The following is a 25973-nucleotide window of genomic DNA, read 5'->3' as shown; positions in this document are numbered from 1 at the left end:
CCGCGGACCTCCCACTCCCGCCTTCGTGACGTAAGCGCCCGGCGCGTTCCAAGCTCAACTTCAAAGGCGATGTGGTTGGGGAGCTTTACGGAAGGGATGACTCAGCGGGCCAAGGGGAAATGGAGCGCCCGATCCCAAACATGCTCGCCGGGAAAGCAAGTCCCAATGAGTGTGGGACTTGCTTCTTTGCGAGCATGTTTGGGAGTGGAGGCTTTCAGCGGAGAGAGGTGGGTTGGCTTATGACGATGGCGGATGACGTCACAGCGGATTGTTAACTGGGACACAAACACGCACTCTCTCTCCACCCCTGCCCTGTGGTCTAATACGTTCCTTAAGCAGTTGCTGCTTTGAAATACCAACGCGGCCAGTGCAGGTCTTTTGCAATAGTATCTGAGGGTTTCGTAGATAGTTGTGGTGCCTGCCAAACGAAATGTTTTCCTCCGTTACCATCCAGACTAAAGCAGCACAGGAGGAGCAAAAACCTCATCAGCTGCCAAAACTGAAGCAAACTAGTTTGGAGGTAGTCTTGGATTCTCAAAGAAATCAGCCCTGAGTGCTCACTAGAAGGACAGATCCTGAAGTTGAGGCTCCAGTACTTTGGCCACCTCATGAGAAGACTCCCTGGAAAAGACCCTGATGTTGGGAAAGATGGAGGGCACAAGGAGAAGGGGACGACAGAGGATGAGATGGTTGGACAGTGTTCTCGAAGCTACTAACATGAGTTTGGCCAAACTGCGAGAGGCAGTGAAGGATAGGCGTGCCTGGCGTGCTCTGGTCTATGGGGTCACGAAGAGTCGGACACGACTGAACGACTGAACAACAACAACAAAAATAGATATGATCGGGAAAGATGATGTGCTTCTTAGCCTGGTGCTGACAAAAATATAGTTGGAGAGGGAGGTTCGTCTGTTAACACAGCAATTAAAAACATGCATAGAAATTTTACATTTTAAACTGCTTCCAGCATTCTCGGCCACTAGAACTTCCTTTGGGAGTGTGTTTAAATCCTGCCTAACCACAAAAACTCATAAACAAAAGAATCACCCACAGGAATGTTCACTTGAAGAATAAACGGGTTCCAGATTTGACAACATATGGTATAGGTCAGGGGTGGCCAACTTCCAAGAGACTGTGATCTACTCAGAGTTAAAAACTGGCAGTGATCTACACCCTTTGGGGGGGGGGTTCTGGTCAAAGTTGTTGAGCTTTTTTTTTAGGGAGGAAAGCCCTGTTTTTGGTGGTTCATGTCATTTTAGGGGTGCAGGGCAAAGATGTTGAGATTTTTTTAGGGGAGCCAACGTTTTTTAGCTTCTTTGGGGGGAGCCACTGATCTACTGGTGATCTACCACAGACGTCCAGTGATCTACCGGTAGATCACGATCTATCTGTTGGACATGCCTGGTATAGGTGAACCATTGTGTTCTTCAAATGAACACACTTAGGATTCCTCATTGCTGTTTCATATTTAGGCAATTATAGCAGCGGATCGTATTTCAACCTGGGCCACATAGGAGGCACAAAGTGATTCAGAATCACAGAATTTGTAGATACAGGAAGGTAGCCGTGTTGGTCTGCCGTAGTCGAAACAAAATAAAAATAAAAAAATTCCTTCCAGTAGCACATTAGAGACCAAGTTTGTTATTGGTATGAGCTTTCGTGTGAATGCACACTTCTTCGTTGGAAAGGAACCTGAGGATCATTTAGTCCAACCCCTTGCAATGCTGGAATATGCAGCTGTCCCATACAGGGATCAACCTGCAACTTTGGCGTTATTTTAAAATATTTATATGCCACCTTTCTGAGTAACACTCTTCCAGAGTAGTTTCATATTAAAATTCAAAAATAGTATCAATGAAAATGCATAACATAAAATAGTAGTTCCATAGAACCAGCAATTCATGAAGAACAGGTTAGGAAAAAAGGTCTCCTAGCCAGTGTTGCTTATGTAAAGATACCTTCTGACATAGTCTTAAACCTTTTGACAAAGTCTTAAGAAGTACACAGAAACCCAATTGCAATCAATGAGTTAACAAAGTGGCCATTACTGGGTAGATCATACTGCTTGCTTTCAGTCTAAAGAAAACTGGTGGAATGAGTGAAAGCTGAAGGAGTTATGGACTATACTGAGGCATGTAAAAATTACCAAATAGAGAACGTATATAGTTGTGGAGTGTGGGGGAAATGAACAGGGATGTTGTAAAACTGATTTTAAAAAAAATTTATTTGCTAAGACCAAACATCTCATAGATGAAATATTGGTGGTCATGAAGAATATGAAATTAATCAAGATTCAAGTTCCGATTTTTAAAAAAGTTTATATACATTAGCAAAACATTTATACAATGCAATTTGGACTAGATGGCAGGAAATAACAAATGTAAAAAAGTATGAGGGGTATATCCAAAGCTCTCCAGTACCAAATGTCACACAACAGATTATACAAATGTTTACAAATTTTAAATAAAAATACATCAGTACATTTATCTTTTAAAAAGTCAAGTTTGCCATAGTGCAGATGGCAGAACTGAAGTAGAGCCCCTTCGACTGTTTGACTCAAAGCCAAATGTTACACATCTCCTCTAGAAAGAAAGTTTCTGACAATTATCCTGGTTTAAAGTGACTGCGCCAGGATTCTCTTCACCACTCAGATGTTACTTGAGACACAAAAGGCTCTGTAAAAATCAAGACGTTAACTCCGAGCACATGGGTTTGTTTACAGAATAGCACCTAATACAGCTAGCCTGTCCCCCTTGGGATTAACTAGGGAAAACTTGTGAAGAAAGTGAGAACTTTTTTTTATTAAAATGGTGCCAAGAAGTTTGGGGAAAGTGGGCAGAAATAGTTTTCATGCACTGAGCCTGTGATCCTAAAGTGGGTGGAGCACGTGGAATGCAAAGGTGGTTCTATTGCCATATTCAATTCACTGTTGGGCTTGAGCCAGCTGGGCGGAATGTGGGTAGAGGCTTTTAAACTGCCAAGAAGACCCTAGGGGTCTGAAGAAAGAGCATGGAATTTATTTATTTCATTTACTAGTCCTGGAACCAAAATTATCCAACTGTCTGCCACTTTAAAGTTTTCTAAATAACAAGTAGCAAGGGAACTTAGGGTGGAATATGAAGTTTTTAATTTTTGTTTCCATCCACCATCCAAACCCCACTGCTACTATTTCCTTCATTGTCAGCCTGTGCTTGAAAACAGCAGATAAAATTCAATTTTGGCAGGGTACCCAGGTAAAAACACGTAGTTCTCGCTTTCCATACATGGTTGGTGGGGGGAATTTTTGCTTTCGTTATAGCTATATACAGAAATATACAATATAAATTAATCTACTACAGATGCAGTATATGAAAATGTAAATACACATTAAAAACGCCACACTTCTTCCTAGGTGTGAGAGAAGTGCTTCCTCAAAGAGCAACAGGCACTCAAAGCGCCAAATCCTGTGGCTGGGATAAAGGACCTGTCTTCTTCTCAGCTAAAAGCCCTTAAATTTCAGCTTAATCACTGCCTCTACAACACACATTTCAGCACCATGAGAGGAGGACCATGTCAGTTCACTGCTGGTGATAAGCAATTATAAATCTGTATGTGAACTGCAAGGGAGCTGGAAGAGCCCTGGCCCTCAATCTTTTATGGTGTTACCTTAGGTACTAGTTTTTGAAGGGTACTGGGGGTGGGGGTAGAGAGACAGCAGAGAGGAAGAGAAATTAGCTAAAATCAGGAGGAGTTGGGGGTGGGGCTTGTGGATCCTCCTCTTTAGAATATCCCAGCACGGTTCTAAAATATCACAATCCATTGATTAGTTACAACCTGTGAAGAAGTGATGCAAGGCTTTCACTAGGATTTACTACTTGTCCATCTTAAGAAGCCCTTGTTTCTCCTAAAAATTTGAGAATTCACTCACCACACCTGAATCTGTATTTAGCAACCTACCTACAACTGGAAGATTTAATGACGATTCCTGGTGCCAGCACAAGCCGTCAGCAAAACACTATCCCCTCCACTTTCTTTGCCAGTATTATTTTAACAACATGCAAGCCAACTCTTCAACAAAACTTGCTTGACTTTTCCAAGTAAAAACCAATTCATTAAAAAAAACCTCTAACCATATTAAGGCTAATCTATCAAAATATTTCCCAACTCTTAATTGTAGAGACATCCAATCTGAGATAAAACCAATTCCCACAAATTACGGTTGAAACTTTTCGTAAAATCAAGCAAAATAGTTACAATTCGATTTGATATGTTACAGGCAGAAAAACTCAAAGCCCTATACATTGTCCTCTGGAATAATACTAGGATAGTGTTATCTGTACACACTTCAGTTACTTGGCAGCACGTCACTTCCCATTATCCGTTTCCTGTCAGAGTCCAGGCATGATGTATGCAATGTTGTCCAATGTGTTTGACTGGAAAGGTGGCCAGGGGGAGAGAGAGAAAAATGCATATTAAATTGAATCAGCATCAATGCAGCAGAACAAATGACTTAGGAAAAACCAAACACCTAAAGACATGACAAGGGTAGACAGAGTGCTTCCTTTGGAGATGCACAAAAGCCTGTGGATCTTTCAGAGGTGTATTGGGGAATATTTTCATTTGCCCTGGGCTTTGATAGCTGTCACTAAGCCAATAAAGAAATATTTCAGCACCCATGATTTTGTGACACCCAATTCTATAGAAGCCAGGGCCACAACATTTGGCTGGTGTTGGTAGCTGGACAAAAATCTGTGGTCCTCAGGACTTTCAGAACATGAGCAATAAGCTCCATGATGCTTGCAGGGGTTTACTCCCAGGAAACTAGCCCTAAGATTGCAGTTAGGTCCTATCTAATTCACTTCTGAGTAGACAGTAAGACTGGGTCACTGACGGTGTGCTTTATCTTTGCTACTCATTGCCAAAATGGTCACCTCCCAACCTTGCCCCTCAGAGGCAAAGGCTTCACGCTGATCACAGAGACTCAAAATGGCAAGACTCAGCCCCTCTGTGGAACTGCAAAGGGGAACAGATATCTTCCTGTAGTTCTGTTGTAACCTCCAAAGCTCACTGCAAGTCTTAAGAGATGATCTCCACTGCTTCCTCAACTCCAAGCTGGAGAAGAAAGGATAATGGAACATTCACCATGGTGAGCGAAACTGGGCTGCTGCTCAGAATTAAGTCTTACTGATTTTCTGCTTTTTAGCACTGAATGTATTAGCTTGCTGCATTGTGCTTTAATTTTTAACATGGAAGGTGCCTTGAGAATCCCAGAAAAGGCAGGATATGAATATTTAAAATAAATTCAAGACATGTTTTTATAAAATTGTAGTTCTTACATAACACAGCCGCCTGCTGGCAGAAAATATTAACAGCAGGTTGCAGGAGGGACAGCCTTTAATAAATGTTTCAGATGCCTGGGACAAATGAAGCAACTCTTCACATAATTAGGTGTGCTCCACAGCCAATGTGCTGTAATGGTTAAAGGGTTAGTTTAGAATGGGGGAGACTTGGGTTCAATTCTCATAAGGTGAACTTGAGTCAGCCACCACCTCTCAGGCTAACCTATCCCACAGGGTTGATTTGATAAGGGGACGGGGGTACCATCTATGTTGCCTTGCATTCATTGGAGAAAAAGTAGGATACAAATGCCATATTGTTTTCTAAAATGCACTATCCTCTATTATTATTATTTTTACTTTACACGAGCTTTCTTTCAATAACAAAATCATTATTTATTTATATCCCACCTCCCCCCCCCATGAGCTCAAGGTGGAATACATAGTTTTGTGCCTTCTCATTTAATCCTCACAACAACATCCCAGAGACTTAAGTTAGGCTGAGAGACAGTGGCTAGAAAGGACTCAGGTCCTTTCCAACTATACAATTCTATGACTGGGCCAGGGTCACCCAGTTAGGTGCAGAGCAGGGTTGGGATTTGAACCCTGGCCTCCTAAGTCCTAGTCCAGCAGTTTAACCACAATACCACACTAGTCCTCTAAATATTCCATTCATATGCAACGAATACAAAATCTGGTATGGAGTGTATATTGCATCACCTCACATACAAAAAGTGTGCTTTGAATACAGGAAAAGGTGGGACTGAAGTGCAACAAGGAAGACACGTGGACACCACCAACAAATTACATACAAACTGCATGTTCAACCCAGCCAATGGGTGCCAGTATTGCACCCTCCATATGTTGTAAAGAATACAACTACCATTGTTACTGACCACTGACCATGCTTGCTAGGGCTGATGGGAGTTGGAGTCTGTCCAACAACAGCTCGAAGGCACCACACTGGCTACTCCAGGACTAAGAAATACATGATTGTGCAGAAGGGCAGATGGAAAAAAGACAACTTGAATCCTGCTAAGTTCAATCAGCATTTCCTTTCTAGAAATTCCTTAAGTTGTGAGAGAAGAGGGTACTAACACGGGCGTATCCTACATATAAAGCAAAGTGCTGAATGTGTGCTACAATTATGGCAAAAACCATGCCTTTCATGGGCAGAGGGAAGCTGTAAGAAATAGTGTGAGACCTTGGCATTACAAAACAACACAGAACTTACCAAAACGTGTTTGGGGCAGCCATTTAGTTCAGGGAGCTGGGACGTCAGGCATGCCAAAGGGCCCAGAGCACAAATGATTGAATCTAGGAGCACTGATAAACTTCCTGATACAGCTACCATACCCTGGGAAGGAAAAAAGGAAGAAGTAGTAGTAGTAGTAGTAAGTGATTTGTCTCAATATCAGTTTGTTATCTTTGTCTTAGGCCCAGCATAGATTCTCTCATTCTCATGGAGTTGGCAACCCTGATTTGCTTATTGAAGGGCTCTTCCCTTAGAAAAGATGAAGCTCAAATGCAGGAATGAAAGAACAGAGCTGGAAGATATGCTTTCTCAGTTTTGAAGTTATTTCTGGCCACTTCTACTCAACACATCGTGGCTGCAACCCTGTGCACTATGTCTAAAACACCAGGTAGAATGATAAACATGGGAGCGCAGCAGATGACAAAGCAGCTTTGCGCAAGATGCCAGTAAAGTGCTCTCACCCTTTATTTCCTTACTGTGATGCTTAAATGTTTGATGTGCTGCTGCTGTCCTGCTGTGCACTGTACCTGGAGCTTCCATATAGTCATCATTACTACAAGCCACAAATTAATGGTTATATGAGGGGTTGGAAAGCCTTTCTAGCTCAAGGGCTTCATTCTGTTCAGGGAGGGGCAGGGGACACATTCTAGCAAAGGGCAGAACAATTAATGTAAATCTTATATTTGTAGAAGAGGCTGGTTTTTTTGACACTCCCATCGAATGCCCATCCAGGCAAGCAAAAGTCCTTCTCAGAGTTCAAGGACTCATTCCAGCCAGAGAAAAACAAGCAAGAAGTCTATCAAGCAGGGCTGGTGAGAGGCATCGCCGGGGAAGAGGGTGTATGGCTGGGGAGAGTCCCAAGACTCACGGACAGGACTGGAGGGCTGCATTTAGCCCCTGGGCTTAAGGATCCACACCCCTGGGCTATATTAAACTTCCATGTTCAGAGGCAATAGATCTCAAACTTGGGTCTCCAGCTGTGGTTTTTTTTTTTTTTTGACTACAACTGGGAAACCCTGTCTTATACTAAGAACATAAGAGGAGCCTGCTGAATCAGGCCATTCTGGTCTCTATTCAGTGTCCAACCACATACCCATGGGAAGCCCAGAAGCAGAGCCTGACTGTAGCAGAAGTAAGTCATATAAACAAAGTTGGAAACAAAAAATCACCTGAAAGCAAAAAGTAAATAAAAAATAATACGAATAAAGGGGAATGTACTCAGGAATTGTACATCCAGACACGAAATGTGGTTAAACTAGTAAATGAGGGTAAAATCAATTTGGGTGGATTGTTACTTCATGCTACTTTACACTGCAAGAGCTTTTCACTCTTAATGGATTCATCATTTCAGGGCAAACTGTTTGGGTAGCTGCCAAAATCCCCATTTGGGCATTTTAATTTAATGTCATTAGCAGTAATGCAGGGCGTGTCATCTTGTTCTGCACAGGCAGTCATCCCAGAATGATGCCATGAAATGGCTGAGGGTGGTTTGTATAATAGACTAATGTGATCAACAGTTTCCATCTAATCCCTCAAACACAGCAGTAGCCAAGCAAGAGCTGTGTCCTATAAGTATTTTTCAAAACATTTATTCTGCTTTATATATATAAACCTTAGTTCAACCAAACATCTTGACATAGAATTAGAAACCATGAGATATTTTTTTTTTTTAATGATGGCAACTCAGGAATGAAACTTGCTTAACCTGCAAAAATGGAGTCTTGATAGAGTGGTACCTCTGCTTACGAACACAATTTGTTTCAGGGTGCCATTCACACCCCGAAAAGTCCGTAAGTAGAGTGTCGCTACTGCGCGTGCACAAAAGAGCACTTATGCGTGAAGCACGCAGATCGCTTTGCACATGCACGAAGATCGCTTCTGCATGTGCGGCGAAATGGAAGTGTTTACTTCCGGCTTTGCCACGTTTGTAACCCCAAAAGCCGCAACGTGAAGCAAATGTAACACGAGGTATGACTGTACACAAACTAGAGCCCTTGGAGCAAATAAAGTTCCAGTGAGTGGTGTACACACTTGTTCAATATGGCACTGAATGCAGTATGCAGAACAGGCAAACGTGTTCAAGTCAGCGTATTCCAATTAGTTATCTGAACTTTGTGAATAAAATAGCTCTGTTGTTTAAAAATGAAATGACTACATTCATGTGCAAAGGTTCCTGCACCTACCTCTGTCTCCTGTAGCCTGTGGCCAATAAGACTTAGAGATTCACCCAGCAATTGCAGATGTGCAGCTACATCTATGGGATCCGTTTCAGGAACTTTGACAGGTGATGCAGATAGCACTACAGTGCTAGATGGAGACTTCTTATGGGGTGAAAGTGCCCCTGTTAGAGAAGCTGAAAACGGAAAGTAAAATACTTTTTATTTTTTTATTTTCACTTACATCGCCTTTGCAATTCTGAAGTGACCTGGAACATCCATTATACACCTGGCCACTTTTCTAATGCATCATCTTCCAGTAACAAAAGTAGCAGGAATTCTTTCCCACCTACCTAGCAGAGCCACTTCAAAGTTCCCTCTCCTCTTATTTCTGCATTTTCCACATTATGAAAACTCTGCATCAACTGCACAGTTTACATAGCCAAACTGTATGGCCATAGAAGTTCAGCCCACACTATTTCTTTAACTTACTTTATTTTTAATGCAGTTTTATTTATTTTATGAATCATCTCTTACATTTGGCTCTAGCTGATACACAAACATACAACAAAACAGCTAAAAATAGTTTTCAAAACAGTACAAAAAGCAAAAGATAGGTGTTCATTTTTTACTGTTTTTAAACCTTTTCATCTAGAGAGATAAGCTTGTTGAAACAAAAATGTATTCAATTGTTTTGCAGCTACAGTAGCAACAGCCTTAAGGAAACTGAGAATCAGTCTGTCCTTAATTATTCAGGTTTCACACTGCTGGCCTAATTTGTACAGATCTATTGGGAATTTGCTCTAACAGCATTTTTTGAGCAGCTTTATATTCTGTACCATACACCACATGTGGAATAACTTTCCCCAGAAAGATCTTTTTAAAAGTGCAGGTCTTAGATTGCCTCCTTCAAAGCAAGCATAGTTTAATATGGCCTTACTTACAGGTTTGGAAGTCCTGTGGATACCCAGGTATGATTTTGTTTAAACTGCATTCCTAAATATTTAAAGTCCTTAAAGTATTCCAAATTACAGTGGTACCTCGGGTTACGAACTTAATTCGTTCTGGAGGTCCGTTCTTAACCTCAAACCGTTCTTAACCTGAGGTACCACTTTAGCTAATGCGGCCTCCCACTGCCGCCACTGCACGATTTCTGTTCTCATCCTGGGGCAAAGTTCTTAACCCGAGGTACTACTTCTGGGTTAGTGGAGTTTGTAACCTGAAGTGTTTGTAACCCGAGGTGTTTGTAACCCAAGGTACCACTGTAGTATTATTGTCTGTGTTATGTGGCCTAGGCCTTTTATCAAGCAAAATAAGTTTTGTTTTAGCATAGATAAAAGGTAGATATTCTTTTTTCCCCAAAATGAAAGGAATTAAAAATCTTAAAAGGGTCCCTCATACTAAGCATGGATGAAGATACAAAGGGCATGCCATCTGCATAAAGCAATATGGAGGGGCTGCCATCAAAAACTGTGGGATAAATACTGAGGATCTTTGAAGATCCAGGATTACACACACTCTCAAAATGGACTAACAGACATCTTCATCTTATCAGCCTCATTTTAAGAATGGTATGCAAGAAACAGTGGAATATAGAGGTTACCTTTCAGTTTTGGTGCACCCTCTGATGAGGTTGCTTTCCTCTTCACTGTTGTAGCCTCTGCTTTATTCTGCTTGTGTTGCAAATACTGCGCCTTCTGCTTCCAAACCTGCAAAGAATAGGGTAAACAAAACTAGTGTTAAAAAAGGCAACATCAGCTGTCCAACCATACAGATGGAGGTATTGTAAAGCAGGATGTCTGGCCGTGTGTGTGTGTGTGTGTGTGTGTGAGAGAGAGAGAGAGAATCAATACCAAACATTTCCCATTCACAAGCAGAGGTAGGTGATATGCAATACACAGATTTGGAAGGTAATAAAATACAAGAACCATGGTGGCAATATTCCAGGACCAAGTCAGTTTTCTGCCTACATGTGTTACTTTCTGTAGAAATGTTTATCAGATATTTACCAGCTTATCTTTCTCTGGAAGCTGCTTCCAAACTTCTGCCAGCTTTTTGCTCAGATCACCAAAATCTAACGGGAAATCAGAGAAAGTAAGCCATTCAGAGAAAAGCAGAGATTTTCTATGTACATTCAGTTAACTACTTGAACCGTTATAGGACTCTATTGTTTACAATACATATGATGCTAAAATATCTCATTATTGCCTGCATACATGGAAAAACAATCCATGGAACAGTTGCAAAAAAATCACAGCGAGGAATTTGAGCAGGAACATAAGAGCCCTGCTGGAACATACCAGAGACCTAGCTAGCCCAGCATCTTTCCCCCACAGGGGCCAACTACATGCCAATGGAAAGCCCACTAGGAGGACACGAGTGCAGCACCACTCTCCCACTTTTGTTCCCCAGTGAACAATATTTAGAGGTATACTGACCTGATTCTGGAGGTATCCCACAGCCATCATGAAAAGTAGCCTTATTCTCTATGAATTTGTCTAATCCCCTTTTTAAAGCTCTCTTACATTAGTGGCTGGTCTGAGTCCATCCCACACAATGTTGTAATGCATGTTACGTGGTCAGGACTTGGGGCAAAAAGTGGAAAGTACCAGGAGCCAAGAAATTCAGAATTCTATGCTTGGGAGGATATGTGACAGCAGAACGGAAGGTAATTTCTACTGCTATGCATATATGTGGCATTTAATCCTGTCATCTACCCAGAGAAAAAATATTGTATGTCTGCCTACCCTCCTACTATTCACAATTTAAATGCTAACATGTTTGTTCCTAGCAAGGGTACTAATCATTTTTGGTTTATGACATAAGCCACAATTGCCCGTTTCTAACAGGGATCTGGAGGTCTGACATGGTTGTGTTTCTTAAGTTTGAAAAAAAAACCTTCAGTCCCTTTACATTGGGTTCCGCAGAGGAGACAAGTATGCTGATCTAGACTCCCCAAGCTCCAAAAGTCATGTGCACAGAGCCATCTTGAATCCTTTGAAACAGCCTGAGTAAAGGACTTTTGAATGCCTTGCTTGATAATCACACCTTGAACAAGCAGTGAAGAATGGCATTTGCATTACAACTCTTAGTGCCATTTTTATTTCTGCTGCCACTTTAATACCAAAGAGATTGTCCAGAATGATTGGTTCTACACTTTATGAAAAAGTGTATCACCCATATTCATAATGGGAACACAGAGCCTTAGCTGGAGCAGACAGAGTTCTTTCAAACATTAAAACATTTCTTCTCCACAGCTTGTGCTTTTGTTTTGGAGTGGCCCAATGGGCAGGGTCCAACATCATGCCAGTAAAGATGTCGGGCACTCCCCTATCTCTCCTTTCCAAAAGGTCCCCCAATTCTCTGGAGCAGATTTTGGGGGTATACAAATGGGCTGCAGGGGGATAGAGAGAAAGTGAAGTGCAGTGTGTCCAAGCAGGATGCCACAACTGGCTATCTCCCAAACCTTACTGGACACTTCTATTACCTATTCCTGGATGTTCAGCCACAATGTTCACACGATACTCTTTACAGAATACTTGGTAGGCAGACATGTTCTTCTTCTTTGGCTAATCAGGAAAGGGAAAAAGAAAGCACGAAGTTTATATTGGACTATGTTGTAAAATATTCAAGCTCCTTTAGAAATCCCGTAAGATAATAATCTGCTGGTGCATTCTCTTAGACAAGTTAGAAGTGGGTTAATTTCAAACTGGCTTTTTGTATGATGTATGCTATCTAGCTACTTATATTCTTACTCAGTCCTTGAGGTCATTGTTGGAGGCCTCTCGTGAGTGCTAGTGCCAAATGAGACCCAGAGGATGGATTTGAAAGAGAAGATATTCTCTGTGGCAGCACTGCATTGTCTTTCTCAGAAAGGCATGCCTGGTGCATACTTGGTAACCTTTTCAGTACCAGGCAAGTACTCTTTTATTTTCCCGTGCTTTTTAATGGATTTTTAATCAGATTGCTTAGCATCAAGGTTATTTATATCAAAAAGAAAAAAGTCAATGTAAGTCTGATTTAAATCAAGTTTCCCACTGATACGTCTTCCTATTTCCTAAACAATGGTAGGAATCTGACTATTAAAGCATGTTAATTTACAACTAAGCAATACCACTTATTATTTTTAATGCATTTTTACAACTTATACAGTGGTGCCCCACTAGATGAATGCCTCGCTAGACGAAAAACTCGCTAGACAAAGGCATTCGTCTAGCGGAAGGCTGCCCCGCAAGACGAATTTGTCTATGGGGTTGCCTCGCAAGACGAATTTTTTTTTTGTCAAGCGAAAACCGTGGTATGCATTGCCGCTTCGCTAGACGAAAAACCCGCTAGACGAAAATACTCGCAGAACGAATTATTTTCGTCTAGCGGGGCACCACTGTATATACATCATACAATATTCATCATTTATCTCTTTATCTTCAGACTTCCCAGTCCATCTCTCCATGGCATTCTAGGTAGTCTTTTGTTGGCTGCATATTCTATTATTCCACCCATTCCTTTATAGTTAGGGTTAGTGTATTCCTTTAGTTAGTGTTATCTGCTGCTCATATGTTCATTCCTACTTGTAGGTTAAATTGACTATTATACCCTCTAAGATACTCTTCAAAGCACTTCCACTCATCTTATCTGTGACTCATCCTTATTTCTTAATTTCGCAGTCAGTTACTAATTCTGTGTATTCTATCAATTTATTCTGCCAAATTTCTTTTGTGAGTATCTTTTTCTTTCATTTTTTTTGGATATACCACTCTAGCTGTGGCAGTCATAAACAATGATTTAAGCCACTCTTTTTTTCTTACAACGAGGCCTTGCATCGCTTTGTTGCACTATTCCTTTTCTACTGACAGCTAGAATGTATTTAACCTCTTCCCATATAGACCATCTTGGCTATGAGTCCTGGAAGACTTGCTCCCTGCCTCGCAGGCCTTTCTCCACCTGGCCTGGGAGGACAGGGCTGCGACTGACTCCTGCTACAAAAGCTGAGGCTGCTGAACAGAATCTTGGCCTGAGGCATTGTTTAAGTGATTTTATTTGGGGGGGGGGGGTTGCTGTTAATTTTTTGTATCTTATGATTTATGTGGAAATGGTTCAATTTGGTTGTGTACTTTTTGATGTCTTGTTTATTGTTTATGACTACTTTTGCTAGTAGTTTTTTATATGTTTTAAACCACGGCTTGAGTGTGGGTTAACTTTGGAAAGGCAGCATACAAATAAAATAACTGATTGACTGATATTGGGTCTTTCTTACAATAAGCCCCATAACAGCATACAATTTTAAGTACGGGGATATACTGCACAGTGGGCATTTTTGTTTTCTATTCTTTCCAGTATGGATCTTCTTGCTTCACTCTTACCTTGATAGGTAGACGTCTGATAGGTACCGGGCAAATTACAAAAGTTTATTTTCATTAGGTAAAATTTATATGCCTATGTTTGGCAGGTAGAGTAAAATACGGTATTCATATTTCAGAAAGGATCCAATTGACATTGCACACACTTTTGTAAATCAAGAAAACCTTTAATCTATATATATAAAATGCAAGTGTCTCTGCGTCCAGTCCCTGTGTCTCTGGGTTTACGCTACTGTGCATGTGCCCCAGGGACACAGGGATTGGATGGAGAGACATTGGGCCGGGAGCAGAGGCAGCAGTTGAAGCGGGGCCGTTGAAATGGAACGCTGGCTCTCCAGAAGAGAGGGGAGGCCGAGGAGGAAGGCCACACTGCCGCTCTTGCCGCTGAAAGCCGAGCCTCGAAGACTAGCGGCCCGGGAGCGGCCCAGAGCAGCCCGCCTGCGGAGCGCCGACGCTCCAGAGGCCCCCACTCGCTTGCAACCTCCGCTTCCACCACCACTCCCGGCTTCCCTCCTTGCTCTGCTCTTGCAGGCCGCGGCCTCTCCTCTGCCGGAGCCTGGGAGTCGCGGCGGCGGCTGCGCCCCCCCACCGCCATTGTGCAGCGCGCCAGACACTCGCCTTTTGTATGCGATGGGGTCTGGCGACGGCCGTCAATCAGCCAGTGGTGGCAATGGGAAGGCGCTCTGCACATGCTCCTGAGCCCCCTTTCCCTGCCGCCTCATCTTTCGGCTGGCGGGGCGCGTTCCGAGGGGAGGGCGCTCTGCACATGTTCAGAGCCCCCTCCCCCCTCCCCACACCCCCGCTCTCTCATTCTTGGGCGCTGAGGAAACAGGTTCTGGGGACTAAGCCCCTCCAGCCCGGAGAGCAGCGTGAGCGGAGGCGCTGGCGCACGGAAGACGATGAAGAAGAAGTCCGGCTCCAGTCAGGGTGCCGCCGCCGCCGCTATGGCCGCGTGTGCTGCTGGCCGGGCCCGCCCCGTCCTCTTCGTTGTGGGGCAGCCCGGCGGGCGGGGGCGGGAAGACCTTCCCGGCGGCGGCGGGTCCCTTCGCCCCCTTTCCCTCTGCAGGGCTCCACTCGGAGCCCCCCAAACAGCCAGCAGGGATCCCCCTGGAAAGCGGGCGCCGGATGGCGTGAGAGGCAAACTCCCAGTACCAGCCTGTTAAGAAAGGCCCTGGCTGGATCTAGCCAAAGGCCGTATTATTATTAGTGTTTTTTTCGGGGGGGGGCGCAGGGAGAGGAGACAGAGTACGGCCGGCCGCAGGGAGGGAGGGAGGGAGGCAGCTTCTGTTCTAGCGCCCGTTATTTTAACGGGCTGAAACCACTAGTAAACAAATAAAATGAAAAAAGAAAGGATCCAATTGGTTTTTCATTTACATAAAAGCCTTTTTTCAAACTCAGTGTGGGCTATATCTCACTACATCATGACTTAGTATTATTAATTTCCATGGGTATACTCTGCATAACTTAGTTGGACAGCATCCTGTATCTGGTAGAGACATTGATTTAATTTAGACATTTACTGTAGGGCCAGTGTTCAAAACTCCCATTGTTCTAGTTGCATTTTACGACAGGGAATTTCATTAGCGCGAGCAGCTTCTGAGCTCTGGTGCAGTACTGAGCCTAAGATTTCAGATTAAAACTGCAGAGTGAAAAGAAAGGAGGACCTTTTTCTGTCTCCCAACTTCCAGCTACTCTCTGAAGACTGGAGAAGAGACCCTCTTAAGAATATTAGGGTGGTGGGCAGGGGAAGGACTAAACCATGTGATAAATGAACATAATATTTTAGTTGCAGTTCATTTATTTTCAGCTTTGTATTCCTGTTAATAAAAAAGCAAGCCTAGACATTCCGTTGTTGCACCCATAACCTAGGTTTAAGGTGCCGTTTAGCTCCTAGCTTTCATATCTGTTTCTAACACTATGTAGGGCTATCCTGCTTCTATCAGGCTTAGTCATTATTAGTTATTATTTAGTTATAGTTATTATTTAGGAGAAACACAGTAGATATAATTTTTTTAAAAAATGCAGTGTAAACAAAAAAATGTGATTTATTACAAATGTAGATTTTTATCCACACTGGTTTTTTGTGCATTTTGAGGTTTTGATTTTAAAAGTTTCAATGCCTATTTGTATTTTACTTTTATTGATTTGTATCTGGTGTGTTGTGTTTTATACTGCAATTTTAAAGTTTCTTATTTTATTCTGTAATTGTTTTGCTATTCTCATTGTATTTTATCAATGTTTATATACATGACTCAAAACTTTTACCTAAATATTTCTAAAGTAGAAACTAATTTGTTTCAGTTTTGAAAACATTGGGGGGGTGCACTCATTGAGAGTGTTTCTGGTTGTCTGCAGTTCAGGAAGACAACAATCAAAATAATTTATATATTTGGTTCCTATTTCGGAAGTTAACTAACAAAACTGCAAAGAACACTCTAGTGCCCTCTATTTTGGGAACAACAGTCCTCAGCATTTCTAATTGCCCACTTGTGCTGCCACTTTTTCCTTTTTACCTTTTCTTTGTCCAATTTTTCAACCTTGTCCTTTTCTTCTTTCTTCTTCTTCTTCTCACTCTGGCCATCTGTATGGAAAACAGGTGGAGGTGGAGGTGGTGGTGGAGGAGGGGCAGGAACGGCAAACTGCGCACCGGTTGGAGAGACTGGGAGTGGTGCTGTTACTTCTGCTACTGCCAGTGAGGAGGAAAGCCCAGAAAGCCCAGAACTCTTCTTGGATTTGGAATGCTTCTTTTCCTTGTGTTTCTCCTTGTCCTTCTTCTTTTTGCTCTTCTTTGATTTCTTCTTTTTCTTTATCTCCCGGTACGAATCATCAATTACTAGCTCTCCAGCTTCCAGTTCACCTCCAGAGGACGAACCTGATTCCGCTTGTGGTTCCAGGCCTGAAAGCTCAAATTCACTGCTTTGGCCTTCAGGGAAGAGGGGTGTGTCTGGGCTAAAGTTCTCAGCAGCTGGAGAGGGATGTGGATCTTTCTCCAATGGTTTGTGCTTCTTTCGGGATGATTTCGAAAAGCCATGTGAATCATGACTTGGGAGAAATGATCCCTGTTCATCCCGAGCTGACTTCTTAGAGGATTTCTTTGTGGCTGGCGGATGTGGAAAGGGCTCCTCCGTTGTGCTTCCCCCCTTCTCCTTAGGTGAGAGGATGAGTTTCATCTTTAAGCCATCAGGTTCACGCAAGGTCAACATTTCGGTGTTCACATAGGGGGGCTTCACCTTTTTGGACTTGTGGAAAGTACTTTCATCCAAGGACAGGTCACTGCTACTGCCACTCAGCTTTTTCTTGTGGTGTTCCTTCTTGCCTTCTGAATGGCTAGAGGCAGAGAGTGAAGAATGAGATGACTTTTCAGATGTCTTCTTCGAGGACTTGGAGCCTGTGGCCAAAGGCGAGGTGATGGCCTTAAGCAGATCCATGGCAGTGTCAGCAGAGGGTGGGCTTGTCACTACTTTTTTCCTCTTCTTTGCAGACGTTTCCAAAGGCAGGGATAACTCAAACGAAGAAAGTTCTGAAAGAGTTCAGAGAAGAAGGATCAATGGAAGTATACCCAACAACAAACGCATCTTCACTTGCACACCGTCATAACTTCACGGCCTCATGTCCAGGTGAAGATATTCAGTCTTGAACTGCTAAGAGCTATCCTACAGTAAATCAATTTTGGTTTATAAATCAGTGAGGCCAATTGGTGAGGCTGAAATATAAGGACACATTGGTTTTTAAGAGGCTATTTTGTTTCTGGTGTAGTCAGTAATGGTTGGCAGCTCTTACCTGACCTGTGAGTGGTGTCAGTGCAACGTTCTGGGAGAGGGGAGGTGACACTGACAGCTGATCTTGTCTCTTCTCCTATTGGTAAGCCAGTGACACCTGTGATGGGAGGCCAGGCATGAAAGTCAACCACTTGGCTGTTCCCCAAGTTGGTGAGGCTTATTTGACAGCAACACAAAACTGAGCCTCGACCGAGCCCTGTGGAATACCCTGCCAATAGATTCAGCAGGCGCCTTCCGTTTCAACCTTTAAATGCCTGCTGAAAACCTTTCTATTCTACCAGGCTTATTCGAGCAATTAAGAATACCTATTTCCGTAACAGTTAGCTGATTTCTGACTTTTAAATCATATTTGATGTTTATTGTATGGTTTTATGTGTGACTGTTGTAAGCTACTCTGATGCTATTTATGAACAGTGGTATATAAATATTTTTATAAGTAAATGAAAATAAATTAGCTGTCAAAGTGAATATGCAATATATACAGCTGCCTACCTTTTACTGATTGGCCTCTCCCTTATCTATCTTTAGACTGGAAGCTTTGTGGAAAAAGACCTGCCCTCTCACTTTACCTCCAGGAAACACAAAGCCTATTGGCAGAACCTTAGAAGTACAAATTGAACCTTAAAATCACCGCTCAACTTTTCTCCTTTGTCACATCCGTTCCTATGTTGCTTCCATTCTTACCTCTGTAATAGTACTCATTGGAGTGCTTCCTCTTCTTCTTATAAGCGTCTGTCCCCAGCAAGAAAATGTCACTTTCCTGTAAATGAAGATAACAGTGTTTTGGAAAGAAGAAAAAAGAACCAAGTAATGAAGGCATATACATATTCGTTTCTAATACAGATGATCATAGAAGTCACATTAGTTAACAAATATGCTCTCTATGGCATGGCATTTCTGTGCTTTGAAACAGAAGATGGTCTGAGTTGCCATGTGAATTTTAGAAATGATACTCAAGAGAAAGCAGAACTTCCCTGTTTAATAGCGGAAAACAACTTTCCCAAGCTGAAGATTTAGAAAAAACAAAACAAAAACAAAGCTCAAATAATCACCTCTAGACTAATAGGAGAGATTTCAGGTCAAAGGAAATGTTTTGAGGAAAAGCTGTCTGTGTTAACATCCCCAGGGAATTGAATGAGATAGATCACACCTCATTATTTTTCAGGCTACCTGCAGAATCAGGCAAACAACAACATATAAGTTTGCATCCTGCAACAATATAATGATGACCTATGCATCCAAAAGAATAATTTCTATTCTGTGATGATCATTCAATCTCTAATTCAAACAGCAGTTTAAGATGAGTGGATGATAAAAAGTTACATTCATCTCATCCTAGTTTTTAGAAGAAGGGGATACCATTTTATTGAACTTTCTAAAATAGGGAAATACATGTTTCTATAACCCAAAGAATCCTGTTCTCTCATTTCTCTTAATGTGGCATTTACTACCAACAGAGCAGTCCAAATTAGGTGGGAGAGAGGCAAAGATGGACTGGCAAGCTTTTCCCATTCTCTTCTCAGACTCTCTCACCTTCAGCCTCTTCTGTGAATTCTTCCTGACCTGTGCAGCTATCTCCTCCTCTTCTCGAAGCAGGTCCTTGTAGGAACGTTTCTTTTCTCGCTGGGTTCTGCCAGCTACTAGTCCCACGCCATCAATTCGGTCGTTCTCTAAGCAGTCTGAAGGAGGAAACACTAGCATGGTCAGAAATAATCATGGCACACTCTCACAACTGTCACTGTGGTCAAAGATAAAACACAATGCACAAGAGGAAGCAAGCAGTCACACAAACACACACACACACAATCTACTCACTACTGTAAAGCACTGCCCCAAACCTTTAGGGAAATGCTTTAGGCTGCCGTATCAAAGGCTGAAGTTTTATTCCTACTCTTGGGTTTCCCCCCCTTGGATAGCAAGAACTGAAAAGGCTTATCAGCCAAATGAGGACCCAGGCATCAGTGTTGTGCTGTGTTGAAGGTCTGGATCCAGTCCCCAGCCCAATTATAATTCTACGGAGCTGACAAGGGTTAGGAAGTGTTGCCTGTGGCCAAGCCTAATAAAAATTAATCACCACTTTGGAGCTATTCCTTGTGAGACTCATATTCCAATCCAGGTACACTTAACTTTCTGAGTACAAGGGAGGGATCTGGAATGCTGCAGAAACCCAATCCATGCAGGACACTGGCTTTCTTTCCTAGTCTCTCACTCCACGGACTGGGGGGTTGTACTTTCCTCGTAACACCTCTCAGATTATGAAACAATCCTACCTTCTTTTTTCTTGGAGTCATCATAAGCCATGGTGGTCCTGCAGGGGCCTGGGAATGTGTTGCCACGCCTGGGCTCCTTCCCCCGTTCCCGTCTACAGGACAAGGTCTAAGAAACAGAGAATGAGAATAACCCTCCCATAAAGTGGAATCATAATGCAGAAAGGGACTGAATGAAGATTTTTTTTAAAGAATGAAATGGGAAGCAGGAGGGTGAAGTGGTGTGCCTTCTCAGCAGTTTATCATTATCCTCCAGACATTCCAGGGCTTGGAGAAAGATTCCAGATTCAGCAGGCAGTTTGGTTTAGCTGATTTTCATGTTAAAAGGCAGGAGAGGAATGTTTTTCAAGGTGAGAGCCAAGCCTCTGTTCCACTAGTTTTAAACAGATTAACACCATGTGACATATTTCAATGAAACACAAGGACAGTGACCAAATAACTATATTGGGCTTTTGGATTGTTACCAAAATATTAAGAGTTAGTACTGTATCGAATCCTGTATTTTTTAAAGGAAAGTGTGTAAGAGCCATGGAGGCGAGGGAACGAGAGTTTTATAATCTCTTATTCTAGGATAAAGTGAATTGACTGGAGAGAAGAATTTAATTTTTCAGTCCTGTGTGATGTTCAATGATATCAAACTTTAGAGGCTAGTGATGGTGCAACAATAGTAGGCATTAGTCCTATTATTCCCACAGGTGTTGTTCAGAGTACCAAACTGGGGAAAGAAAAGGGAAGGAAAAGGAGGAGAAAGAGAGAAGACTGAAAGAAGCAGTCCTTTTTCCAGGGCCTCTGCAGCATTTCCAGTCTCTTGTCACCTCAGATGCTCAGGATTTCCCCAACCTGCCTCAGGAAGGATACTGATTCAGGAAGTGGGGCACTTGCTATTTCTGTTCTTGAATAATGCTTTATCCCCCTTAAAATGGCAGACATGCAATATCTCTCAAAGCATAGTTGTGCAGTTTTTATTTTGAGTCTCACAATAATTTAAAAAGATTCAGCTCCTGGATAAACATGATTTCCCCTGTATAAACCATTTGAATTTTGAATGCATTTATACACAGCTGTCATAAAAATGCTGAGTTAAAGCATAGGTTCTTTAAAAGGGGGAGTTTTTACCTCCTTATAGTAATGTATTTTACAAACAATTCAAAAATACAAGATGTTAACCAATGCCAGCTGTTAGAGATCTTAATGTAAACTAGTGGGTTAAGTTCCTGAAGAATATTTCAACCTGTGAACGGAATAATATTTCACCTGATGAAGACTTTGAAGAAGTTATCTGCATATTAGAATTCCCTCAATAATTTGTTCTGATGCATATTGTTTATGATGCATTCATAACAAATTCACTAACAGAATAAAGGGAGCTCAGAAACCTTCCTTTTGCATATAAGCTAGAAAACAAGCCTCTGCTTCTTCGTGTACTTAAAGGTCAGGCCTCACACAGACAATCATACAATAAGCTGTAACTCAGCAGAATTGGTCCCTGTACAAAGCAGAGCTCCCTGGTTATAGGGAGGACTGGACAATTTACAGGATTGACAACTCAATTCTATACACACTTATTTAGCAGTAAGTGGGCTTGAACAAAGTAGGATTTACTTCTGAGTAAACACTTGGAGGAGGACGCTGCAAGTCCTGTAAAAATGGGTGTTCACGACCAGTGCTTGCAAGTTACCTCTCAAGTGATTTTAACAACCCAAGCAATTTAATTTTGTTACATCATGCAACCATCTTTCATAGGAATACTTCTGAGGCTTCCAACTTGCCAGTAGTGGATAGGCTATCAAGCATTTAACTACAATAGTTATCGGCAACAGTTTTAAATGACATGGTGCCTGGAAGAGTGGTATACCACAAGCAGTACGAGAACAGTATCGCCCATACCATGAAGTCCACACAGACGTTGGTTATTTACGGTATGTGATGAAAGGGATCCACCCATTACTCTACTGCAAGGGATTTATGAAGCCGCATGGTTTTATAAGATCAGAAAAGGGAAACTTATGTTTCCAGCGTTATTATTGTACTAACAGCTCCATTTGTTCATATGTCTGGGTTAGCTCAGTTGGCAGAGCATGAGACTCTTAATCTCGGGGTCATGGGTTCGAGCCCCAGTTGGGCAAAAGATTCCTGCATTGCAGGGGGTCGGACTCTTGGTCCCTTCCAACCATACAATTCTACTAGCAAGCGTCTGAATATTAGGACGACCAGATGCCTCTTATTTCCTGACACAACACCTTTAGAGAATAGGCGGACACCCAAGCCCTTGTGGAGCACCAAGTCCTGGGCCAGCTCTTTACTCTTGACCTGGAGCCCAACCATGCCCCGCTGCTTCCTTCGGGCCGGGTCAATGCCTGCATTTCTCCCCAATTCAGCACCAGCCTGCCACCATCCCATCCATTCATTCATTCTGGGCATCCAATCGAAGGTCCACAAAGGCCACCGAGTTCGGAGCCCAGCAGCGGAGCACATTCCGGCTTGACACAAGTCACCACAGAAGGATGCCAGAGATCCAGAAGCAACAACACCCCTTTTATTTGGGGAAATCAACTCCCGCCCCTGCTAGTTTTAAGAAGGAGCGAGGATCGTTTCCATCACTCCCGACAAAGGACAATGCCTCGATTATTATCGCCCCAGTGGCCGGAAAACAGCAGCGGGCGGAGCCTGCGGGGCGTTGCACGGAGCAGCATCCGAACCCAGAGCTGGCAACAAGCCCGCGTCGCCGGCCGCTTTCTCACCTGCGGCTGCTGCTGCCCATTTCTGAACTGCACCTGGTCCAAGCCGCGCAGCGACGCCCTCTGTCGGGAAACACCACTCGCCCCCGGGATGCCCAGGCGCCACGCCCACTGCGCATGCGCACCCACCCCTCGAGGGGGGGACAAGGACCGCGCGCGACCCCTTTCCCGCCTCCTCTGTTTGAACTGGCCCCGGCCGTTGGCCCCTGTGGCCCCTCGCCCTTCGCGCGCTCACCCCAGGCGGGCTTCAGAAGCCTCCGGAACGGGGCGGAGGAATTTGTCGACGCAGCGAGTGGCGGCGGGCAGAAAACGGAGCGACCTGCCCCCTCCCGGCAGAAGGTTGTCTTCCCTCCCCCGCGGCGGAAGGGGGTGGGGGAGCTGCCAGACTCAGATCGCCTCGCCGCTTCAAGGGGCCGCCATCTTGGTGTGGGAAAGGGACGCCCGCCAGTTTCAGCCGCTAAGGCGGAGCAGTCGAGCGCCGAGCTCCTCCGCTCTCGACTCCGTTAAGAGAGCAGAGGCCGGAACCTGGCGCCGAGTGCATCGATTTGCCAGGTGTTTGGGCTTCTGCGAGCGAAGTACACAAGCCGGTGCTCAGGATGCTATTGAGCGGCGGTTCTAGGACCCTTTTGAGTTGCGATTTTTATTCTTCAGAAAACGGGAAAGCAAATGTACAGTAGAATCTGGAGAGCCTGCCAGATGTTTATAGTTCAATCCTAGGCATGTTTGCTTGGAATAAAGTCGCCAAATACGTAGAGAGATGGGACTTTCCCCCCTAAGTTTTATGCAGAATTTAGGTAACTACAGTTGAACACAGTGGAACTTGCTTCCTAATGAACCTGCGAGTGTTGCCCGTCCTCAAATACGTGAATACAGAGAGGCATTTTGAAAGATACTCGGAGTCCAGTGTGATTTTCATGCTCTTTATTCAGCTCATAGTAGTGAGGAATGCAGTTCCCCCAAAATGTTTGCTTTATATACACTATTTACACAATGGGCCCCACGTGATTGGCTAATTCCGGGATACTCCTGTATGCCAATCGGAATGCGGATTCACTTCCACCTGGAGCTGGATTGGGTGGCTCCTGCAGACCAATCAGACTGCTGCAATCTCAATCCTATTGTTCTGGGACCAGTCAGACTGCTGCAATCTCAATCCTATTGTTCTGGGACCAGTCAGACTGCTGCAATCTCAATCCTATTGTTCTGGGACCAGTCAGACTGCTGCAATCTCAATCCTATTGTTCTAGGACCAATCAGCCTGCTGCAGTTTGGATCCTATTCAACTCAGTACATAACACATTTGTTAGTGATTTGTCTTTTTGTATAATTAAAGGCTTCCTCATGTACCTAGACGGCAGTTGGCGGTGTGGCATAGGTCTCACTACGATTCTCAAAGAAGGTTTAAGCAAAACAAAATAAAATAAAAAAAATTCCTTCCAGTAGCACCTTAGAGACCAACTAAGTTTGTTCTTGGTATGAGCTTTCCTGTGCATGCACACTTCTCCAGACACTACGATTCTCAAAGAAGGTTTAAGCAAAACAAAATAAAATAAAAAATTATCATACCAAGAACAAACTTAGTTGGTCTCTAAGGTGCTACTGGAAGGAATTTTTTATTTTATTTTGTTTTGACTATGGCAGACCAACATGGCTACCTACCTGTAACTGGAACCAAGGTTTAAGCAGTTATGTACAGTATAGGGGGAAACAGGGAACTCAACCTTAGTCCAATTTATGACCAGCTCTTAATTGGATCAGGACGTGGAGCAGGTATGGGAAAAGAAGAGGAAGGAATAATTTAACCAGAACTCTCAGGCATACTATGTTTCCCTCGGTGTCCAATAAGAGAATGTTAGCGTGCGCCTTTTTTTTCAATCAAGTGTTCACCCAGTGTTTACTCTCTGCTGCGGTTCACCATTGTTGTTACTCAAAAGTGAAAAATGTTTACACTAGCACATTAAATCATCTTTATTGTATTAAAATACAAATATATATATACATCCATACATAAATTTAAGAAGAAAAAAGATTAGAACAAAAAAGAAGAAAAGAAAAAAGGACAAGACATATAAAACCATGATTTACAATCAAAAACAACAACTTTCAATTCTTCGCATTGTTTTTGTGTTTTTTTCCTTTACACTTAGCACACAACCTTCTATCACCCTGTTTAATTTTCTGGTACTCTCATAACTTAACAATTACACATTGTGTTTTACAAGGATCAGTTTAATTCCGCAAGGAGGTTATTATTTGAACAATATATTTTTAAGTATTCTTTAAATATTTTCCATTATTTATATACTTTCTGGTTTAATAGCCCTTTTACTTTCCCCAACATTTTTGTCAGTTCGAGATACAGTACTCAATCACAAGTGTCTGCCATTCTGTTATTGTAGGTGCTGTTTCATTTTTCCAATTTCTTGACACTAATATTCTGGCTGCTGTTGTTCCGTACATAAACAATGGTCTTATTTCTTTTCTAATTTCGACTTACATTATTCCTAGGAGGAAGGCTTCTGGTCTTCTTCTGAATGTAAATCTAAACAGCTTTTAAAATTCATTATATAATTTATCCCCAAAATCCTGGATGACTGCAATTCCACCACATATGTAGGCTATGTCCCAATCTCTTTTTTACACCTCCAGCAAATTGGTGATCTACCTTTATACATTTTTGCAAGTTTTGCTGCAGTGGTGCCATCTGTAAAGCATTTTCATTACATTTTCTCTAAGGTTGTAGCATGCCGTGAATTTTATATCCTTCCTCCATAATCTTTCCCATTGTTCCATGTAAATATTATATCCAAGAACTTGTGCCCACCTCACCATTACAGCTTTGACTTGCTCTTCCTTCACTTCCCACTCTCATAAGTAGTATGTTCTTGAAATATGTTTCCCCTTATTGTGAGTTAATTCTTTTTCAAATTTGGATGCTTCCCTTGCCAGACCTTCTCTCTTATCTAGACTTAATCTTTGGTTTATTTGAAAATATTGAAGCCAGTTTGTCAAGTGGCTTTTAATTTCATCGTATTTCTTCAGCATTGGCTTATCCTCAACAAATTCCAGCAGTATTTGATAGGTGGGCCATTCCTTGTTCATATTCCAT

At 42.7% G+C, this 25973-nt stretch overlaps 1 protein-coding gene across 7 annotated transcripts; it reads right to left on the bottom strand.

The window, feature by feature from the left end:
* Positions 1–3863: 3863 nt before the first annotated feature.
* On the bottom strand, positions 3864–23313 carry HMGXB4 (HMG-box containing 4). 7 transcript variants are annotated; one of them, XM_033161601.1, is made up of 11 exons: positions 23100–23239; positions 20130–20235; positions 19393–19538; positions 18544–18619; positions 16594–17600; positions 12211–12292; positions 10733–10797; positions 10327–10432; positions 8751–8920; positions 6547–6669; positions 3864–4409 (listed from the first exon to the last, which is right to left on the bottom strand). In XM_033161601.1, exons 2-11 carry the CDS (start codon positions 20158–20160, stop codon positions 4365–4367), a joined length of 1851 nt encoding a protein of 616 aa, XP_033017492.1. In that variant the 5' UTR covers positions 20161–20235; positions 23100–23239; the 3' UTR covers positions 3864–4364. The 7 variants fall into 7 exon arrangements, with proteins under 7 accessions (XP_033017492.1, XP_033017493.1, XP_033017497.1 ...); XM_033161602.1 differs by lacking the exon at positions 23100–23239 and adding an exon at positions 22868–22949; XM_033161604.1 differs by lacking the exon at positions 3864–4409 and adding an exon at positions 4945–5088.
* Between the last annotated feature and the right edge of the window lie 2660 nt (positions 23314–25973).

This window comes from Lacerta agilis, chromosome 10 (genome assembly GCF_009819535.1).
Source record: "Lacerta agilis isolate rLacAgi1 chromosome 10, rLacAgi1.pri, whole genome shotgun sequence".
Classification (NCBI taxonomy): domain Eukaryota; kingdom Metazoa; phylum Chordata; class Lepidosauria; order Squamata; family Lacertidae; genus Lacerta; species Lacerta agilis.
This window is presented reverse-complemented; position numbering and strand designations above follow the sequence as displayed.